Raw genomic sequence first — 19,871 nt, forward strand, 5'->3', positions numbered from 1 at the left:
TGTACAACCGCAGGTTGAATGGCAGTATATATGCGTATGGAATAGCCACCCTTTATTTTTCTGGGCAGAAAGCTGGAAGTGTAATAAAGCAAGATGCCATTTATTTTCTCTGCTTACAGCAAAGTCTCACTATTCACTATAAATAAAAAGAAAACCACCTTAATTGGTCCCTCTAGTGCAGAACAGCAGAGTGATTGTACATCAGCATGGAAGAATTCAGAGATGAAAGCTAGAAGTCACGAGTCACCAGCTCTCCTAGTGATAAATGCTCCCTGTGACTGCTGAGAATGGTAAATATGTCAGAGTCCCTAATTAGCTCAGTGCTGGTCCTGCAAGATTACCAGTTCCAGTGCTCTGCTTTGTTTACCTGGCATCAATACTTTAGAGTTAAGCATCTTTTTAGTGAGACAGGTAGATTCTTATGGCTTACGTGGAAGCAATGGCCTGTTCACTGGCTCAACATGGCCAACTCTCAGAGCTGGGAGAAGGCAGGGGAAGAACCAAACCAAAAGGGACAGATAAATTTTTCTTAACTTAAAAAAAAAAAGAAGACATTATTAAGGTATAATTGACAAAAAATGGTAGGATACTTAAGGTGTGCATTGTGATGATTTTAAACACGTGTAAATTGTGATAGCATTGCTCCTACCTAGTTAATTAAATCATCAATCACCTCATTTATTTATCTGTGTGTTTATTTTGGGTAAGAATATTTAAGTTCTACTCTTGAAAGTTTTAGTTATATAATACAAATCTTATAGCTGAAAGTTTGTACAAAAGAGATAGATTTAGGTAGGATCAGGCCTAAATGGGCAGTCGGACATCCTCTCACGATCCAGGCCTCTGGCTCCCAACTGCTCACCTGCCTGCCTTCCCAATTGACCCTAATTGCTTCTGCCTGCCAGCCTGATCACCCCCTAACCACTGCCCTGCCAGCCTGATTGATGTCTAACTGCTCTCCTACCAGCCTTCTTTCCCTGTAGTCTTGATCATCCCCAACTTCCTTCCCTTGCAGTCTTGGGTTCCCCCCAACTGCTTTTCCCTGCAGGCCTGGTTGCTCCCAACTTCCCTCCTCTGCCAGCCTGGTCACCCCTAACTGCCCTTCCCTGCGGGCTTGATTGCCCCCAACTGCCCTCCCTTGTAGGCCTGGTCCTTCCCAACTACCCTCCCCTGCTGGCCATCTTGTGGTGGCTATCTTGTGTTCACATGGGGGCAGCCATCCTGTGTGTCGGAGTGACAGTCAATTTGCATATTACTCTTTTATTAGATAGACTTTCTCTGAAAGGATCTTGGAGCCATGGCCTTGGAAAAATCTTACCTATTGGGTCTGGAAGCCAAAGCACATTCTTAACTAAAGAAAGGGAGGACTCAACATGAGGAATTACAACTCTGTGGTATCTACAGAAGACAATAAAGAGAGATTGTCAAAGTAGAAAGCTTATGAAAAGTATTAATTCAAACCATGTAACATTGCTAATATTTGACTGGCTTTGTTTTACAGAAATGACAGTTTCATATTATCAACTAATAGGAGTGCCATGAAGACAGGCTGGTTGAGGATCTCAGATTGGCATAGGTTTTTGGTTTTTGAGTCTATCTGTAGCCCTTTGATGGAGGTGGGTTAAAAGGATTGTATAAAGGGACATCCATCCTGTGGAGAAGAAAATGAACAGATGTTATGGTCTACCTACCTATCCATCTGATTCTAGCATCATTCAAGCTAAACACTGGCTCTCATATACCTAGAAAACCTGAGTTTTTGCATTCCTTTCCAGATCTGACAAAAGCTCTTAACTTCTATCACTAGGAAAATGACAATGTACACATTCAAATTTTTTTTTCTAAATATTCATGAACTTCCCTGAAATCCAGATCAAGAACCCTTCATCTAGATAAATTAAGATAAAATCCTCCTGAGCAGTGCAAACTAAAATCTCTGATGACAAGGTTAGCTGTAAAAGGTCTCCGGGCAACACAGAATGAGCTGCTGGGCTAGGCAAAGATGTAAAGGTTATTACATTTTTGGAAAAATAGATGCTAGGTCTACAATTCATGAAATGTATGTCCAGTCTAGAGTCTTGTTTATAGATCAAGGCATAAAGAATGTGAAACAATGAAGTACTTCTCCCAAATTACTTTCTCAGTATGTGACCCCAGTAATCAAATTGCAATTATTAGTACATTACTTTATTAATATTCAGATTGGCTCATTTATTTATAACAGATAGAAGCAGCAAAGGCTGGTATTAGATTCTAGGCTTCTCCACTAGGGCAACCAGGCAGGCAGGTATTCACGAATAATGTGGTGTAGGCAGTGCCTACAGTCTAAGGACACACTGGTTCTCAATCCTGGCTACAGGCTAGAATCACTTAGGGCTTGCATAAACCGAAACAATGCCCAGTCCTAACTCAAAGCCAGTTAAGTTCAGATCTCTGGGAGTGGGGATTAGGTACTGATACTTTCAAAGGCATTCTAAGAAGTTCTAATGTACTTTCAGGGTTGATCATCACTGGATTAGTTGTTGGTATGGGTAAGATAAAGGAGGGTGATGCTGATGAAATGATGGAAAGTTTCTAGAAAATAACCAAGCAAGTTAATCTGATAGAAATTCTTAATCATCATATTGTATTTATAAATAAAATTTTCCCCCTTAAAAGGGAGCCTGCTTTAGTAACAAATTCTATGTCTGGGAGTCCCAAGGCTTGGGGCAATAATCCCTTGTAGCTTTAAAGCAGCAATAACGTTTTCAACATTAGGAAAGTTCATGTGAATTATAGAATAAAGAATTTTAGGGTGAAAAAGGCCCATTTTTGAAAAGGTTATATACTCATTTGGTTCATATTTCAAAACCCACAAGAGTATAGAGTTCAAATCTCACTTTCTAGTTTCTAGATATTCAATTTCTCTCACTGGGAAGCACTGAATCTTAAATGTACAGTGGTTAATTTATGTATAAAATATCTTTTCTCCTTCTTTATACAAATGGCATTGTACAGTTGGTATGTACAATATTTGCATTTTCCTTTTTTCACTAAGCAATAAATCCTCAAGTTAGATGTATACCCAAACTCCCATCATTGATACAGGCAGGATGCATGTAGTAGGACTCAGCAAATGCCATTGCCAATTCCATTCATTACTCCCCCAAAATAAACAAGGCAACACTGCTACACCTGTCTACTGAAATGAAATTTAGGACTAGTCCATAAGGATGGTGCTGTCTTCACCTTAGAAATGCTATAGAAAATGCCTTTGCTAACAGTCTCAGAAGTGTCCTAAAAAACGACCAGGTATGTTTTTAATCCTACCACAAAAAGAGCCAAAACTGCAGTTGACTCAAAAGTTTTTTAAAAAAATATATATATTTTATTGATTTTTTCACAGAGAGGAAGGGAGAGGGATAGAGAGCCAGAAACATCGATGAGAGAGATACATCGACCAGCTGCCTTCTGCACACCCCCTACCGGGGATGTGCCCGCAACCAATGTACATGCCCTTGACGGAATCGAACCCGGGACCTTTCAGTCCACAAGCGCACTCTATCCACTTAGCCAAACGGTTTCGGCAGACTCAAAAGTTTTCAAAATTTGAGAAAACACAAGTAGCTTTGAGTTCAAGCTGTAGATAAATTGAAATCATTAATAAAGTGATTTTTTTTCTCCTGAAAGGTTTAGCTCTAGTGTTTTATATCTTTGTTTTGCTAAGTTGCTATATTCTACTACTGTCCTATGTTGAAAATGTAACCTCATTGGGAATTATGTGAGAAGGTAAGACATTACCTGTTTTTTTTAACTCAGGACCTGTCATTTGTGGCCCATAAATATTAATACATTAAATCATAAGTAGTAGAAACTTATAAGTGCAGATTAATTTCAAGATATTTGGTAACTGTCTTGTTTCAGTGCTTTGTAACTAACCACTTTAATAATATGGGCAATTGATCATCTATGAACCTCTGATGTAAAAATTTCATGATTTATAACATCTGGAAGCTTATAACCTCTGCTCCGCCACTATAGGGATTGCTTTTTGCCTTTGTTTTCTGGGCAGCTACTAACAGGGTACACTTTAGGTTAGGGGAAGGAAATAAAAGCAAATGGCAAGGACATAGATTTGAGTTTTGAAGAATTTTTAAATTACTTTCACCTTTTAGGCACATTGCTGCTTTTGGTGTGTATGTTGTTTGTTAAAAATTCCTACAGTCTTAGAATTTTCTCATTTTAAATTTGAATAGTAGTTAGGCTCCTGCCTCTTACTGAATACAAGTTCTGAAATTAGCGCCATTTTTTCTCTCCAGTAGTTCAGCATAATTAGTGTGTTACTGGTTACTTTAAAGGGATGATATTGTCTATTTGTGCATATGTGTGTGTGTGTGTGTGTGTGTGTGTGTGTCCGTGCGCACGCACGCGCGTGCGCGCATGTGTATGTGCAGAAGGGCAGGAGAGAATAGTATTCAATAAAATCATTAAGTTCCTGAGTCACTTTCATTTAGAGCTCATAATGAAAGTGGCTTACAGGCTTTGCTTCATTTTTCTAAAGCTCTAGTAGTGATAGTTGTTAAGAACGTATGGGTCCTATATTTATTACTTTATTCTTTCCCTTTATTAGACACAAATAGTTTGTACCATCTGCTGTGTAATTTTTAATAATATTATGTCACACAAACACCCATAATTACCAGAATATAAATCATATTAGAGCAGAACCGTACCGTTTGTTCATAAAATTATTTCTAGCATTTAGAACAGTGTGTAGCCCATAGTAGGTGCTCAATAAATGTTCATTAAGTGAATAAATATATTAGCACTATCTAATTTAGTATGACTTGTTTTTATGTGGATGACTAGAGGCCTGGTGCTTGAAATTTGTGCACTGGGGTGGGGGGTCCCTCAGCCGAGCCTGCACCCTTTCTAATATAGGACATCCCTCTCATAATCCAGGATGGCTGGCTCTCAACCACTTGCCAGATCACCCCATAACCATTTCCCTGTCAGCCTGATTGACTCCTAACTGCTCCCCTGCTGGCCCTATTGCCCTTGACTGCCCTCTCTTGCAGTCTTGATCGTTCCCAAATGCCATCCCCTGTAGGCCCAGTCACCCCTAACTGCCCTCCCCAGCAGGCCTGGTCACCACAACTGTCCTCCCCTGCCAGCCATCTTGTGGCAGCCATCTTTGACCACATTTGACAGTGTGAGGGTCAATTTACACATTGCCTCTTTATTATACAGGATGTTTTCTGATGCAAGATCTTGCTCAGTATTGTATAGTATTACCTAAAGTGTTTACATCATTCAGAACCTAATGTTTGTATTAATTCACAGTTGTTTTGGGGAACAATAAGTACTTTACTATAGCATAATATGTTTTTTTTAAAAGTAAATCTTTATTGTTCAGATTATTACAAATGTTCCTCATTTTTTCCCCCTCAATTGTTCCCCGCCACCAGGTTCCCACCGTACCCTCTGCCCTTTCCCCACCCCCCATTGTCCTCATCCCTAGGTGCACAGTTTATGTTCAGTCTCTTCCCACCCCACCCCACCGCCCACTCCCCTTCCATACCTCCGATTCTATTATATTCACCAATTAATATTGTTCATCAGATTTTTTTACAATAAATTCCCTTGGCTTTTAGATTCACTTGTTGATAGTAACATATTTGTTGTTTATAATTTTTATCTTTATTTTCTTCCTCTTCATAGAGAACCCCCTTCAGCAATTCATATAATTCTGGTTTGGCGGTGATGAACTCCTTTAGCTTTTTTTTATTTGTGAAGCTCTTTATCTGGCCTTCGATTCTGAGTGATAACTTTGCTGGATAGAGTATTTTTGGCTGTAGGTTCTTGCTATTCATCACCTTGACTATTTCTTGCAATTCCCGTCTGGCCTGCATGGTTTCTGTTGAGAAATCAGCTGACAATCGTATGGATGCTCCTTTATAAGTAACTACCTTCTTTTCTCTTGCTACTTTTAAGATTCTCTCTTTGTCGTTTGCTCTTGGAATTTTAATTATGATGTGTCTTGGTGTGGTCCTCTTTGGATTCCTTTTGTTTGGGGTTCTGTGTGCTTCCTGGACTTGTAAGTCTAATTCTTTCACCAGGTGGGGGAAGTTTCCAGTATGTTTTCGGTATCTTGCTCTCTCTCTTCTTCTGGGATACCCATAATTCTGATGTTGGTTCGCTTGAAGTTGTCCCAGAGGTTTTTTACATTATCTTCAACTTTCTAGATTCTCTTGTCATCTTGCTTCTGCGGAGGAGTGTCTTCTGACTCTTTATGTTCCAAATCTTTGACTTGATTCTTGTGATCTTCCATTCTATTTTTAGGACTCTGTATAATATTTTTTATTTAAGACGATGTATTCTTTATTTCTAGTTGATCCCTTTTTATTTCTAGTTGATCCCTTTTCATATCCTCATAGATCTCATTTATTTTATTGGCCTTTTCTAGGAAATTCTTGAAAAACTTTATAAGCGTGGTCTTGAATTCTATATCCAGTCGCTTTTTGTCCTCTATTTCTTTCTTTTGTGATCTGTTTCCTTGTCTCGGCATTTCGCTGCTTCCCTGAGTTGGTAGGGTGGCTTTGTGTGCTAAGATGTCCTATGTGGTTCAGAGGGTCAGCCTCCCAGTTACCTGAGGTGGACACTCTTGGTGCCCCCTTTTGTGGACTGTGTGTACAGCCTTGTTGTAGTTAAGTCTTGATTGTTGTTGGTATCACTGGGAGGAACTAACCTCCAGGCCAATTGGCTGTGAGGATCAGCTGTGTCTATGCCAGGAGAAAACCTTATTCTACTAGACTTGGAAAATTGCAATAGCCTCTGCTCAGTTTGGATGGGTTGGAGTTTCAGGGTGGAGCCTACAGCCTTGGCTTTCATCAGCCCTGCGCTATGAGGTTTCTGTGTCTCAGTGTTCCTCAGGGTCCTTTGGTACTCTCTGAGAGAAAGGTACCCTCAAGTTTCGCCTGCTATCAAACAGTCTAGGCTCTCCCCCAATGAGCCCTGGAACTGGGGTTCAGTGCAGTTGAAAGTGGGGTTGGAAGTGAGGTTCAGAGCAGCCTGGAGCTTTTGTCTCCTTCCCGCTAGGGCAATCCAGCTGCACAGTCTCTGTGCACAATGTGCTCTCCTCTGGGACTTCCTTTTGCCGCTCCCCTGAGTTTCTGCCTTATAGCCCAGACTCCCTCCATATGAGCCTGGGTCCCCAGGGTCTCGCCCAGAACTGGAGTTCATTGCTCTCAGAACTGGGGTTCAGCACAGTCCAGAGGTTTTATCTCCTTCCCACTAGGGAATGCCAGCCAGGCACTTAGCCGCCCCCTCCTCTTCAGCTCTGCCCTCTCAATGCGCGCAGCGTGTCTCCGTACCTTAGGCTTTTACAGCTCCTCTGATTTTCCTTCTGGTTTTCTCTTTCTTTCTAGTTGTAGAATTTCCAGTCAGTCAACTTTCTTGTAGTTCTGGATAATGTCCATTTTGTATTTTAGTTGTATTTTTTTTGAAATTGTTGTGTGAGGTTGCAGTTAGGTGTTTACCTAGGCCACCATGTTGGTTTCCTATGTGTTTTACTTAAGATTTGAGATAAAATGGAAATCCATAAGAAAATAAAATGTTAAAATATATAAATAGTAAAGCAATTCTAAAATAAGGAAGCATCATATTCATAGCCTTGAATGATCTGGGAATGGACAATAAAATGCAAAGTAACTGAACAAATTGAGATCAACAAAAAACATTGTAAACTTTTATGTATCTCTCTTTCAGTGTTCTAATAATAATGGTATGTTATCTCATTTTTAGACTTGGTAAATATAATACTAATGAAAATTTGGCAGTGTCAGAATTGCAACAATCATTATAATTTTATATTATTTATAAAAGAATGGCAATGTTTCTAACTAATATTTTTAATACTTTAATCATTATTGTTATCTTTAGACATAATTAATTAAAGGCATTGTAAACTACATCAAATTGTGCCCTCTATGTAGATAGTCATTATGGGATAGCATTTTCATTATGATGCTCATATCATCTTTTAGTAATGAACTTCAGTTGGATGTAAAATATCTTACTTAAGTGGAGGTCAAACTACTTTAAAATATTATCTCAGTGCTTTTAGCTTATTGAGGAAATATTAGATCAGTGATTTATTCTGATTTAGCAGGCAAGAAAATGTCAAGTCAATTGCATAAGGTCATCTGACAAATCATTCCTTATGAGGTTAAGATCAAGTTTCCCAAAGTCACAATCTACTGCACAAGGAGCTGATCAGTGCCTAAGACAGATCAAAGAAGTAAAAGTCAAGTGTTTACCTTGTTTGGTTAGAAAGGATAAAGTTGCTGACTCATTTTTAGACCACTGTGATTAAGGCTTCAAAATGTGTTAGTCAAATTATGTACATGAGTTGCCAGGTTGTATACTGTGTCAATGTTAATCTACATGGAGTGGTGATGAAATAAAATGCAATCAAGTCTTTTGGGATAGCTGAGATAATAAAAAATAAATTTCTAGTTGCAATAATACTTTCTTTCGTATTTAAAGAGCAAGAGAGCCTAGCTGGTATGATTGAGTGGTTGAGCATCGACCTAAGAACTAGGAGGTCATGGTTTGATTCCCAATCAGGGCACGTGCCCAGGTTGTGAACTCGATCCTCAGTAGGGCCATGCAGGGGGCAGCCGATCTATGATTCTCTCTCATCACTGATACTTCTATCTTTGTCTCCCTCTCCCTTCTTCTCTAAAATCAATTAAACTATATTTTAAAAAAGGAGCAAGAAAAAAAGCAATAGAACATAAGGAAGTCCTAAAGAACTTTTTAAATTAATGTAATTTTCATTAAAGAATAATAAAAACAACTATGAAAAAAAAAAGTAAAGTCGAAGCCATGCCCTATCAATGAGAAGTGAATAGTAAATCTATATTATTGAACAGTTATGGTCTACCTTATATTATCATCTTTCACTTATTATTCTCTGTGAGGAGATCTCTTAGTTTACTGCCAGCAAACTATTCCCTTCTTCTACCTTAGTTCAGTGTTTCCCAAGTATGTTTTCCCAAAAGATCCTTGGAGTGTTCAGATTGGATATGTAGTCAAAGTTTAAGAAATGGTACACGTATTAACATGCCAGGCACGTGGATATAGAAACACAGAAGCAGCAGCACAGATGAGAATGGATTGAAGAATAAAGGGTATGGCAGAGCCAAGATAGATTTTTGTGGGCCATTTCAACTTTTTGCGGAATTATTTATTGGTTTAAATGACATACTCACTTTCCACACTGCAGAAACATCAGTTAAAAATGCTTTGTGTTCTTTTTAATTGCATCATTTGTCATAATTGTTAGATTTTTATGCATGAATTTTGACTGGACATGTATAATGTCATGTTGAGGCTGTAGAAAACATGCATTTTGGGATGTCTTATTGAATTTTTAAAAAATTCATAGAATTTGCTATCCTTGAAGAGAGACATTTAATTGAAAAGATCATTGCTCAGAAATCACTGTGATTCAGATTTTTATCTCTTCTCAGATATTTTAAGATTTATTATTGTCACTTGTAATAGTGATCATGAAGAAAAAAGATAAGTTAGCAGTTGCTTATACCTAAATTTCTCCTTCAGCCTACCATACAAAACCATAGATTTAATTTCTTATAAAATAAGATACTATTAGTTTACATTACAAACTCAAAAAAAAAAATCGGAGTTTGAAAAGCTTTTAGGTTGTTGTAATGGGACAAACGACCTCTGTGATGCCTGGGTATTTGGTTTGCTTTATTTATGATGGAACATGGGAATATTTTTAAAGTAAGATTCGTTGAGAGTCCCAGTTTATTAACATTTCTGTGCTAAATGTATAAGTATGGACCCGCCAATGAAATATGAGGCATTGTACCCAGTGACATTTCAAATTGATCTCGTTGCAGGGGAAGCCTGTGGGGACGCCGGATGCTGGCGCCTATTTCCGCGTGCTGGCGGAGCACGGCGTGGCTGCCTTGTTCACAGCGCCCACGGCAATCAGAGCAATTCGCCAGCAGGACCCGGGGGCAGCCCTGGGGAAGCAGTACTCACTAACAAGGTGATGGGATGAGCAAGGCAAATTACATCAAAAACTGCAATCTGGATGAATGACTGAGCATTTGATTTTTTTCTGGCATTGCAATATCTTCTGTGGAGAGGGCCAAAACATTCTGAATGATATTAAGAATGATTGTTCTAAACATATCTTTGAAACACCTGGGATTATTTTAATTACACCATGGATATTTTTAAATACCACACCATGCTTATTTCAGTGCAAATATTACCAAAATATTTTTAAAACTACTCTGCTTATATTTTTCTTAAAGTAAAATGCTGACTATAAATTAAAATGCATACATACAAAAAATAAAATAAAATGCATGTATACTTGCATTTTATATAGATATATACTTATATAATCTATCTCTAACTCTGTATATACTTGTCTTTTGAAAATAAAATAATGGTTTTAATAGAAGAAAAATATTGTTCTATTTTACATATACAGATAAAATATGAATTTTATAGCTCAAATTACCTTTGTTGAAAGAATGAAGGAACTTATTTTTATTATTTTATAATAATATGCTGTGAATAGTTTAGATACTTTTGTGCTGGCTTATTGATATCCTCTTTAGCTTAATGATATATGTATCTAAAGATAATTATAGCAATTTGTGTTTTTAAGGCAGTTTCCAGCATTGATTCTCATTGAACTTCTTTGAAATAGGTCACTGCTATCATAAACTAAAGGAAGAGATTTTATTGTTTACTCAAGTCAGAAACTGTGTTTGCATGAAGTTGGTTTGAATTTTTTAAGTTAAAAACCAAATGTTCTTAATTTTGTGTTGCTATGGCCCAAAGAAGGAATTAAAAATAGATAACACACACCCATTGCAGATGTAAGCAATCAGTTTGTGCAGGGTCAGTGGTTTCATTTGTTTCCTTTTCCTTTTTTATTTTATGAAAAAGTAGATCTGTGTTTACATCAAATTTACTTATCATCCAAAGAGTACTTTCTTATTAAATTAAAAGGTATTCATAAAATGAGTCCTCTATTATAATATTTATACTAACCCTCTGTTTATTCACTCAATTGTGACATTTCAATTAGGTTTCCCTCATTTTAGTCAAAAGGATAGAAATATAAACTTTGTAAATGCATTTGAGGCTGTGTATAATCTTCACATCTTAAGACAATTCCAGGGCTTTTGATTGTGGTTTCTTGCAGTGTCTCTTTACTGACAAATGCATTCTGATTGCAGGGCATTCGTTGTGTGACCAGCAAACTAAGGTTGCTCATTTGCTGCATCGTCTTCTTTTCCTGTTTGTATGTGGTTTTAGATGCCATCTTTTTTGTGAAGGCAGGAACTGTTTCTAATCGCTTAATGTTTAAATCATCAAACAGTCCCAAATGGCTATTAAGTAATCGTTTTTCCAAAGGATACATAAAGATATGGAGTCAGATTTTAGCGTAAAAGAAATTGCAGTAAGTTCCTCCTCCTTTGTCTTTAGGCACCTAAATTATTTATGATGATGTGCACGTTTCTAATAGGTATTTAGGAATGAAGACTCTGCAAACACACTCAATTATTCAAGTTACTACCACTAATAAGTGCAAATATTCAAAATCTCCTATGTGCTAGGCATAAGCAGTTTATTTTTATCTTGCTTTGTCATAATAAAAAGGAATTGTGGTTATCTTCATCATACAAATGAGTAACATTGGTCCCAGAGTGTTTAAGTAACTATTTAGAAAGAAAATAATTCAGGCAGTTTGACTAGGCCCCACATTTCTAACTACATACCACAAACTTTTTTTTTTCATGAGAGGTAAAGTAAGAAACTTAATAAAGCCTAAAGATTTTTATCTCCTGTGGGACAAAAGCAACTTTTACTTTTCATATATTTTTAATCTATTCAGATATAATACCTTCACTGAACTACTTTAATGGATTCTCATTTGTGGACTAAGAGAATGTTAGAAACAGAAGGGATTTCAGAAATCCAACTATCTCATTTTAAAAACAAGGAAGCTGAGGTCCAAAAAAGGTTAAATTTAGTTTAGAAACAGAATAAATACCAAAATTCAACTCTTCTCATACTTTTATACTTATGCTCAAGACCTTTTGTACTTACGTAACCAGAACTATATATTCGTTTTATCATAGTGGACTAGAGTTTGGAAAAATAGATTAGAAGTGGTCTAATGTAACCATTTCATTTTACAGTTGAGAAAACGTTGTCATAGAGAGGAGAAATAGCATCCTTTGGATTTCTCAACTACTATGGGGCAAAGCTGGAACCAGGCAGTACAGTATGGTAGTTAAGATTCTGACTCTGGAGTTAGACTAGCTGGTTCAATCTACCATTCCTGGCTGTGTGAGACCTAGCCTCCCTCCCCTACTTTATTCCTTGTAAAGAGTAATAAATAGAATATTATGAAAATAAAAGGTATCTAAGTCATGAAAAGCACTTGTAACAGTTCTTAACATAGAATAAGTCTTAGCTATTATTATCTTCTGCTTTCTAATTCATTTGCCTTTTATATCACATCATAGTAGTTTATTTTCCTATGGTTTTCTAGTTCAATCTTAATCAAGTTAGTAAATACAGGAGTGGGCAAAAGTAGGTTTACAATTGTGTTTGATTATAGCAAGTAGTCTATAAGAATGTGTAAATAATGAAGGCCTGCAATTGGAGCATTTATGAGATTATACATAAGTGTACTTCGCCATTGTGACATTCCTTTGAGTTAATAAAGCTATTGTAATAATCATAACCTGAATGTGTTTTCCCATATGAACAACTGTAAACCTACTTTGCCCAGTCCTGTATTCAGTGCTGGGATTTCCATTCAAGATATCACAGTACCTCATACTTCATACAGTCTTTCTTTTCCAATTACTTAGCAATGAGAGCTAATTCAAAAGAGAAAAAAACCTAGCATCAGAGATGGCTAAAAAACAAAACAAAAAAAATTCTATAGACTGGAAATGACTGGATTAGAAAGTGGTAAGGCTGGTTGTATTCAGATGGATCTCAGGTGGAAGTGCCATCCAAGTACTAAGCAGGTCAGATATAAGTAAATTCTCATTGGACATGCCATTTGGAGGTTGTAAAACGTAAGTTGAGGCTATAGATAAAATCTATAACCTACAGAGAGAATCAACAGAACACCAAAAAGGAAAATCAAACTGATGCTAATAGATTTCAAGCAACAATTGTGAAAGATCTTCAAAGTGCTGAGGGAGAATTGTCAAACTAATTTTTTTTTTTAATTAAAGACTGAGGGCAAAATAGACAAATGTTCATATGGACAAAGCTAAAAGAACTTAAAATCTGAAGACTTCCATAAAAGGAAAAATACACATGGGGAAATGGTATGGGTTTAAAAAATAAGTAACTGCTAAAACCAATAAAATATTTTGTTGAATTTATATATTTGGCATAATAATTATGATGGGATATTGGTGTTTAAACAGAAGCCAAAATTAATGTGGTAAATAATGGTAACAAAATGGTGGAGAGTTTTTTTTTTTTTAAAGTACTTTGAGTTTTCTCTTGAAAAAGTAATTTTCTTCTCCTGAGGAAATAGAATAAAGGAATGAGGGGGGTAACTACAGGAACACTGATGGCTAAAAGTCATGATGTTTACCATGTGAACTAGGAGTTGATGAGGCATCACTGAAAATTATTAAAAAAAAAATAATCTATTTTTATTTAACTTTTTTGGCATAAGAAAAGAGTAATTTTCACTGGTTTGGTAGTTTATGGACCTTGAATGAGATATTCATTTTAGTTTTTTTCTGTCCCTACTTTATTACCTGCAAATTCTTCACTAGAATTTATCTTTTAGCTCTTTATTCATTTTAGTGCCGCTTCCTATCCATTTTGACTAAAATTAATTTGATAACACTAACATTTTTCTCTTTCCTTTTTGCTTAATTTTCAACTTTGTTTTAATCTAGAATTTTACTCAGTTTTACATAAAGTTAGGGGAAGGCATATAGGTCTCCTTTCCATTAATGCCCACCCCTCCTTTTTCCTACTCTGCATATTGCATATTATCTTCTTTGCTTACATTTTTAGTATTATAAATTTGGAAGTAGATTCATTTTTTGTGTGTGTTACCATCGGAATATCATCCAGATAATTAATCTATTATTGTAGAAGCCTAAGCAACTGAAAGCCTGGTCGCTATGACGTGCACTGACCACCAGGGGGCAGATGCTCAATGCAAGAGCTGCCTCTTGGTGATCAGTGTGCTCCCACAGCAGGCTTACTGAGTAGCTGCAGAGCCAGCAGGGCCAGGATGAGCAGGAGTAGTGCAGCTCTCCACTGGGCTTGGGCTCCTCCCCGGCTACTGCTACTTCACGCACTACTACATCCCTTGGGGAATGTCAGACTGCCCACCCGATCCCTGAAGCCGTCAGGCTGACATCCCCCAACGGGTACTGGATTTCAAGAGTGTGCAGGCCAGGTTGAGGGACCCTACCGATGCACGAATCCATGCACCAGGCCTCTAGTTAGTCTATAATTATCAAGGGTAGCACTACCTAATAAAACTGAGCTCTATAATAAGGTAGGCACTAGCCCCATTCACTACTGTACTGCTAAAAAAATGATAGTTTTAGTTTTTAAAAATTTTAATTGATTTAAGTTTTAAATAACCACAGGTGAATGATAGTTTGTAATGTATCCAGGGAAAGGAAGTGTCTATACTAATTTTACATTTTTCTAAATCACCAATGATTTCAAATTTTTTTCTTATCTTGATTTTAATGGAAATAAAGGATTCTCTATCTTGCAATGAAGCTAGCTGTCACTTTTACCATTTAAAAAAATACATATATTTTATTGATTTTTTTACAGAGAGGAAAGAAGAGGGATAGAGAGTTAGAAACATTGATGAGAGAGAAACATTGATCAGCTGCCTCCTGCACACCTCCTACTGGGAATGTGCCTGCAACCAAGGTACATGCCCTTGACCAGAAATGAACTTGGGACCTTTCAGTCTGCAGGCTGACACTTTATCCACTGAGCCAAACTGGTTAGGGCACTTTTATCATTTTTTATTGAATATCAAATATTTCTGTATTGCTTTAGTGCCAGCATAAAGATTACTACCATAATATTAATGTAATTCAAATCTAAGGAAAGAAAAAGAATAGAATTGTAGTAGACAACCATAACAATAAATACTAAGTTTTAAGATATGTAATGTTAAAATTTTCCATCAGATAAGAATTCATTGCTAGTGCATGGCTTATTATTATAATAATCTAATTATTTAATTGTAATTTACTTGGCAGGGATGTAATGCCAAAATTAATTAAACAAAAATTATGATACAACTTGTAAAAATGCTGGAATATTAAGTTATTGTTTCTTCATCAGCCAAAAATTATTTTGTGCCAACAGTTTTAATTGACAATGTTTAGCATCATTTTTATTAATAAATACTTTTGAGGTTCTAGACTTCAGTTTTATTGTATATAGAAACTAAACATATAACTCTGGGACATCCAGAGCTCTTAGAAGTAATCTATGGTTTGACAGATGGTAAAAATGTGGCCTTTTATAACTATAAATCTCTTCCTTTTTTTCTTTATTTATATTATTGGCATCAGCCAAACCGTCATATTATATATTTTATTACAAATGATCAAGATGCATAATATCCTTTTTAAAAAAAATATGTTTTTATTGATTTCAGAGAGAGGTAGGGAGAGTAGAGAGAGATATAAATATTAATGATGAGAGTAATATCATCAGTTAGCTGCCCCTTGCAAGCCCCCTCTGAGTATTGACTGAGCCTGAAACCCAGGCATGCCCCTGACCTTCTGGTTCATGAGTCCACGCTCAACCACTGAACAACACCAGCCAGGTGAATATTGTTTATTTTTTCAAACAGCAAACTATTAAAAAAGTTTCAGACTAATAAAGACACATGTATTATTAAAATATATTTTTATTGATTTCAGAGAGGAAGGGAAAGGGAGAGAGAGAAACATCAATGATGAGAGAGAATCATTGATCAGCTGCCTCCCACATGCTCCCCACTGGGGATCCAGCCCAAAACCTGGGCATGTGCCCTGATTGGAATTGAATAGTGACCTCCTGGTTCATAGGTCGATGCTCAGCTACTGTGCCACCCTGGCTAGGCTACACTTGTATTATTGATGAAAAAGGAGGCAAAAAAGATAAAATATGTTCTAGAAAATAGTTACATTTTCTTTCCTTTTATTACATTTTAAATGAAATACAAAGAATAGTTCTTTGATCAATTGGAAAACTATGTTTGAATCCTCCTGCAGTCATAAATGGCAAAATTACAATAAAACCCTAATATATACAATAACATGTGTGTATTCTTTTCATTGCTCAAATTTCCTGTGATATACAAAACCAATATGATACTTTTAACTTAATCTAAATTTTAAATCATGTATCAATTGTCTGTCTCAAAAGTATGTGTGACACAACTTGAAGCAGCACAAAAACAATGGAACTACATTTTCATTCAGTCTTTTCTGCTTTTGTCATGATTACCTGTGTTTGCCTCCCAATTATGTTTTCTTACATTTTACTTTTATTTAGGATTAAGTATTTGAGAGTTTTTTGTTGTTGTTGTCTTGTTTATATGTTGGTTTTCTTCTTTCAGTAACATACAATGTATTCTAAAAGGATTTTAAAGGAAATGAGAATTGTCTTGTAGAGATAATAAGTCTCTTTGCTCATACCGGAATAGTTCCATGTCTGCCTCCTCTAGAGCTTCCTAAAGCAAAAATCTCCCTGTGCCATTCTCCTGTTTAAAATTGTTAATTGCCTTTAATTAGCTTCTCGCTTCCTTCATGATGAAACCTAAATTTATTAGACTGCTCTAAACCCCTTCACGATGAGGCCTAGGCCTGACTAGTGGCTAAGTAATTGGAAAATATGCCACTAGGCAACTACTGAAACATTAGTTTTTAAATATATATATATATATATATATTATTGATTTCAGAGAGGAAGGGAGAGGGAGAGAGAGAAGCATCAATGATGAGAGAGAATCATTGATCTGCTGCTTCCTGCATACCCCCTACTGGGGATCCAACCAAAAACTCAGGCATGTGTCCTGGTCAGGAATGGAACCATGACCTCCTAGTTCATTGGTGGATGCTCAGCCACTGAGCCACACCAGCCAGGTTCAAACATTATTTTTGGCAGTGTCTTGCACCATTATATGAAGTCCTGTAACTATGACAAGTTATTGAGCCAAACCAAACCAAACGCAAAATTTTGCAAAGCTGTTGTGATGACAGTCTTCTTATAGAATCGTTAAATAACAGGTTATCATTTGTCTTTGCTGCATTTATTGTCACTTGTACACTCACACAGGTAAATGCACTCAGATACAAGTAGGAAAAAATATTGACATAATGGTTTGAGGAGGAATTGTATATATAGTGTTAACTAAAAAGAATTATCATCCTGGTGAATGTAGGAATTCTGCTTCTTCTTCAGGAAGTCATGTTCTAACTGCATTATTCTATTTGGTGGCCACTAGCTATTGTGGCTGTTGAGCGTCTGAAATGTCCACATTGAGACTCTTGAGGCCAAACTGCACCTTTAGGGTCATGATTATTTATAACAGTTAAGGAAGATATTAAAGTTGACCTCATGGGAGTTTCATCCTTCTGTTCTTTTAATCGCTCATCTTCTATATTATAGCTCTTGCAATTTATGTAATCCTCTCTTCTCTTCAGAGCTCTCTTCAGCAACTTTAGTCAACAAGCCATGGACTTTCTCTCTCCTCTTGACTGTTACCACCCTTGAGTGATTTTTAATATCTTGAGGATAAATTTCTCTATGAATATACTTGATTTAACCAGTATTCTCTCTGCTACCATGAAATTCCCCTCTCACAACTAGGTCCTCTTTTTTTTCTGATTCTACAGTGCATTTGTGTTAATTGATTTTTTTAAAAATTTATTCTGTGACCTCACTGTTATTTCTTCCTTTCTCTTATCCCCCTATTTTTCCTAGTAATTTTCTCCATCATGGTTATTCCTACCTTGTTTCCCCATTTCTCTTGCCTTGCTTAGATTTCCAAACATTGATTTGCCATCCCTTCTTTTCTGTATTACACCCAACCTGTGCTATGTCAACTTAGACTCTTATGTTACTGATTGAGTTACCAAGAAGTTGCTCTTTAGTTCTTTCACTTTTATGTAATACATTTAAAATTCCCCAAAATAACCAAGACTTTTCTTTCTTCCAGCCATTGTTCCTTTGTCAATTTCCATGCTCTTACAAAACAACATGCCTCCTCTTTTACTTAATAGAATGAGTCAAGCTGACATAAACTTTGCCAACTCCCCACTGTACTTCGTCTTTCTAAGCTTCTAGAAATGTTTCAGTCTCTATGCCGAAACCGGTTTGGCTCAGTGGATGGAGCATCGATCTGTGGACTGAAAGGTTCTGGGCTCAATTCCGGTCAAGGGCATGTACCTTGGTTAAGGGCACATTCTCAGTAGGAGGTGTGCAGGAGGCAGCTGGTCGATGTTTCTCTCTCATTGATGTTTCTAACTCTCTATCCCTCTCCCTTCCTCTCTGTAAAAAGAATAAATCAGTAAAATATATTTTAAAAAATGTTTCAGTATCTAAAATTCCCAAGTATTTTGACTGGTGTTGAGGGATAAAGATAACTGTTCCTAAGGGGCTCACAGTGCACTGTGGGGAATAGATAAGAAACAAATAATTATAGAATGAAATGTGTTTATAGCAGAGACAGGAAATGCATGTTGTTAGAAAGTAAAGAGAATATTTGAATCTCCATGAATCTTCATGAGATGATATAAGTTTAGGGAATGGCAATAAATCTTCTGTGGCTGTGTTACATTGGGTAGGCAGGTTTTCATTTATCTGATTGTTCTTTTACTTTGATGATATAAATTAACTCTTCATGCACACATCCCTTTTCTTGACAGGTCATAGACATTGAGAATGGAAGAAAAGTAGTCATTCTCTCAATGAACCAGCAATAGTGTCAAACCAATTCTATTTTTCTATTTCATTCTTTTTATTTTGTGGCATAGGGGCTTCCTGCCAAAGATTCTTCATTTCTCAGTAGCCATGTATTCCTTTCCATAAGAGCCTTTTTAAACTTTGGAGGCCATAATGGCATTTACTTTATACATCCTTGGAATAGGGGAAATATGTGCTTGAAATCAGAGTACTCGTTACCAAATGAACTGATAAGAAAGAAGCACATGCATCATATTTATGAGCATAATTGTTGTTTTAGCTGAAACTTGAGAGTGTATTTTGTGTGTAGACCTAAATAGAACATAGCAATCAAAGTTGTAGCTTCAGTTAGCAGAGATAATGTCAAGGGGGAAGAGAGGTTTTCATCATTAAGCATTAGATGAAGATGACAGATTATGATAGAGATCAACTTGGTTGCTCTTTTCAAAGCTGAGAAGCTAGCCAAGACCGGTTTGGCTCAATGGATAGAGCATCGGCTTGGGGACTGAAGGGTCTTGGGTTCGATTCCGGTGAAGGGCATGTACCTTGGTTGCGGACATATCCCCAACTGCCTCAGTGCAAGAGGCAGCTGATCGATGACTCTCTCTCATCGATGTTTCTAACTCTGTATCTCTCTCCCTTCCTCTCTGTACAAAATCAGTAAAATATATTAAAAAAAAAAAAAGCTGAGAAGCTGTAGCTGTGATTAGTACTTTTGAAATACCTCTCTCCAATGCCATGATGTGTATTAAGTTCCATTTGGCTCAAAACAAATCATGCCTCTCACCATTTTGCGGTATGATATACTGGTAATATGGCTGCTTTCTTCAGAAAAAAAATTAATGTGG

At 36.6% G+C, this 19,871-nt stretch overlaps 1 protein-coding gene across 1 annotated transcript in view; it reads left to right on the top strand.

Moving 5' to 3' along the window:
- The window catches only part of ACSS3 (acyl-CoA synthetase short chain family member 3), a 158,604-nt gene that overhangs the window by 84,635 nt on the left and 54,098 nt on the right, over nucleotides 1-19,871 (top strand). Inside the window, exon 8 of the mRNA XM_036456557.2 lies at nucleotides 9,912-10,063. Coding sequence (XP_036312450.1) covers nucleotides 9,912-10,063 — 152 coding nt within the window. The remainder of the gene's footprint in view (nucleotides 1-9,911; nucleotides 10,064-19,871) is intronic.

The sequence above is a fragment of the Pipistrellus kuhlii genome, unplaced genomic scaffold (assembly GCF_014108245.1).
Source record: "Pipistrellus kuhlii isolate mPipKuh1 unplaced genomic scaffold, mPipKuh1.p scaffold_m20_p_3, whole genome shotgun sequence".
NCBI classification, from domain to species: Eukaryota; Metazoa; Chordata; class Mammalia; order Chiroptera; family Vespertilionidae; genus Pipistrellus; species Pipistrellus kuhlii.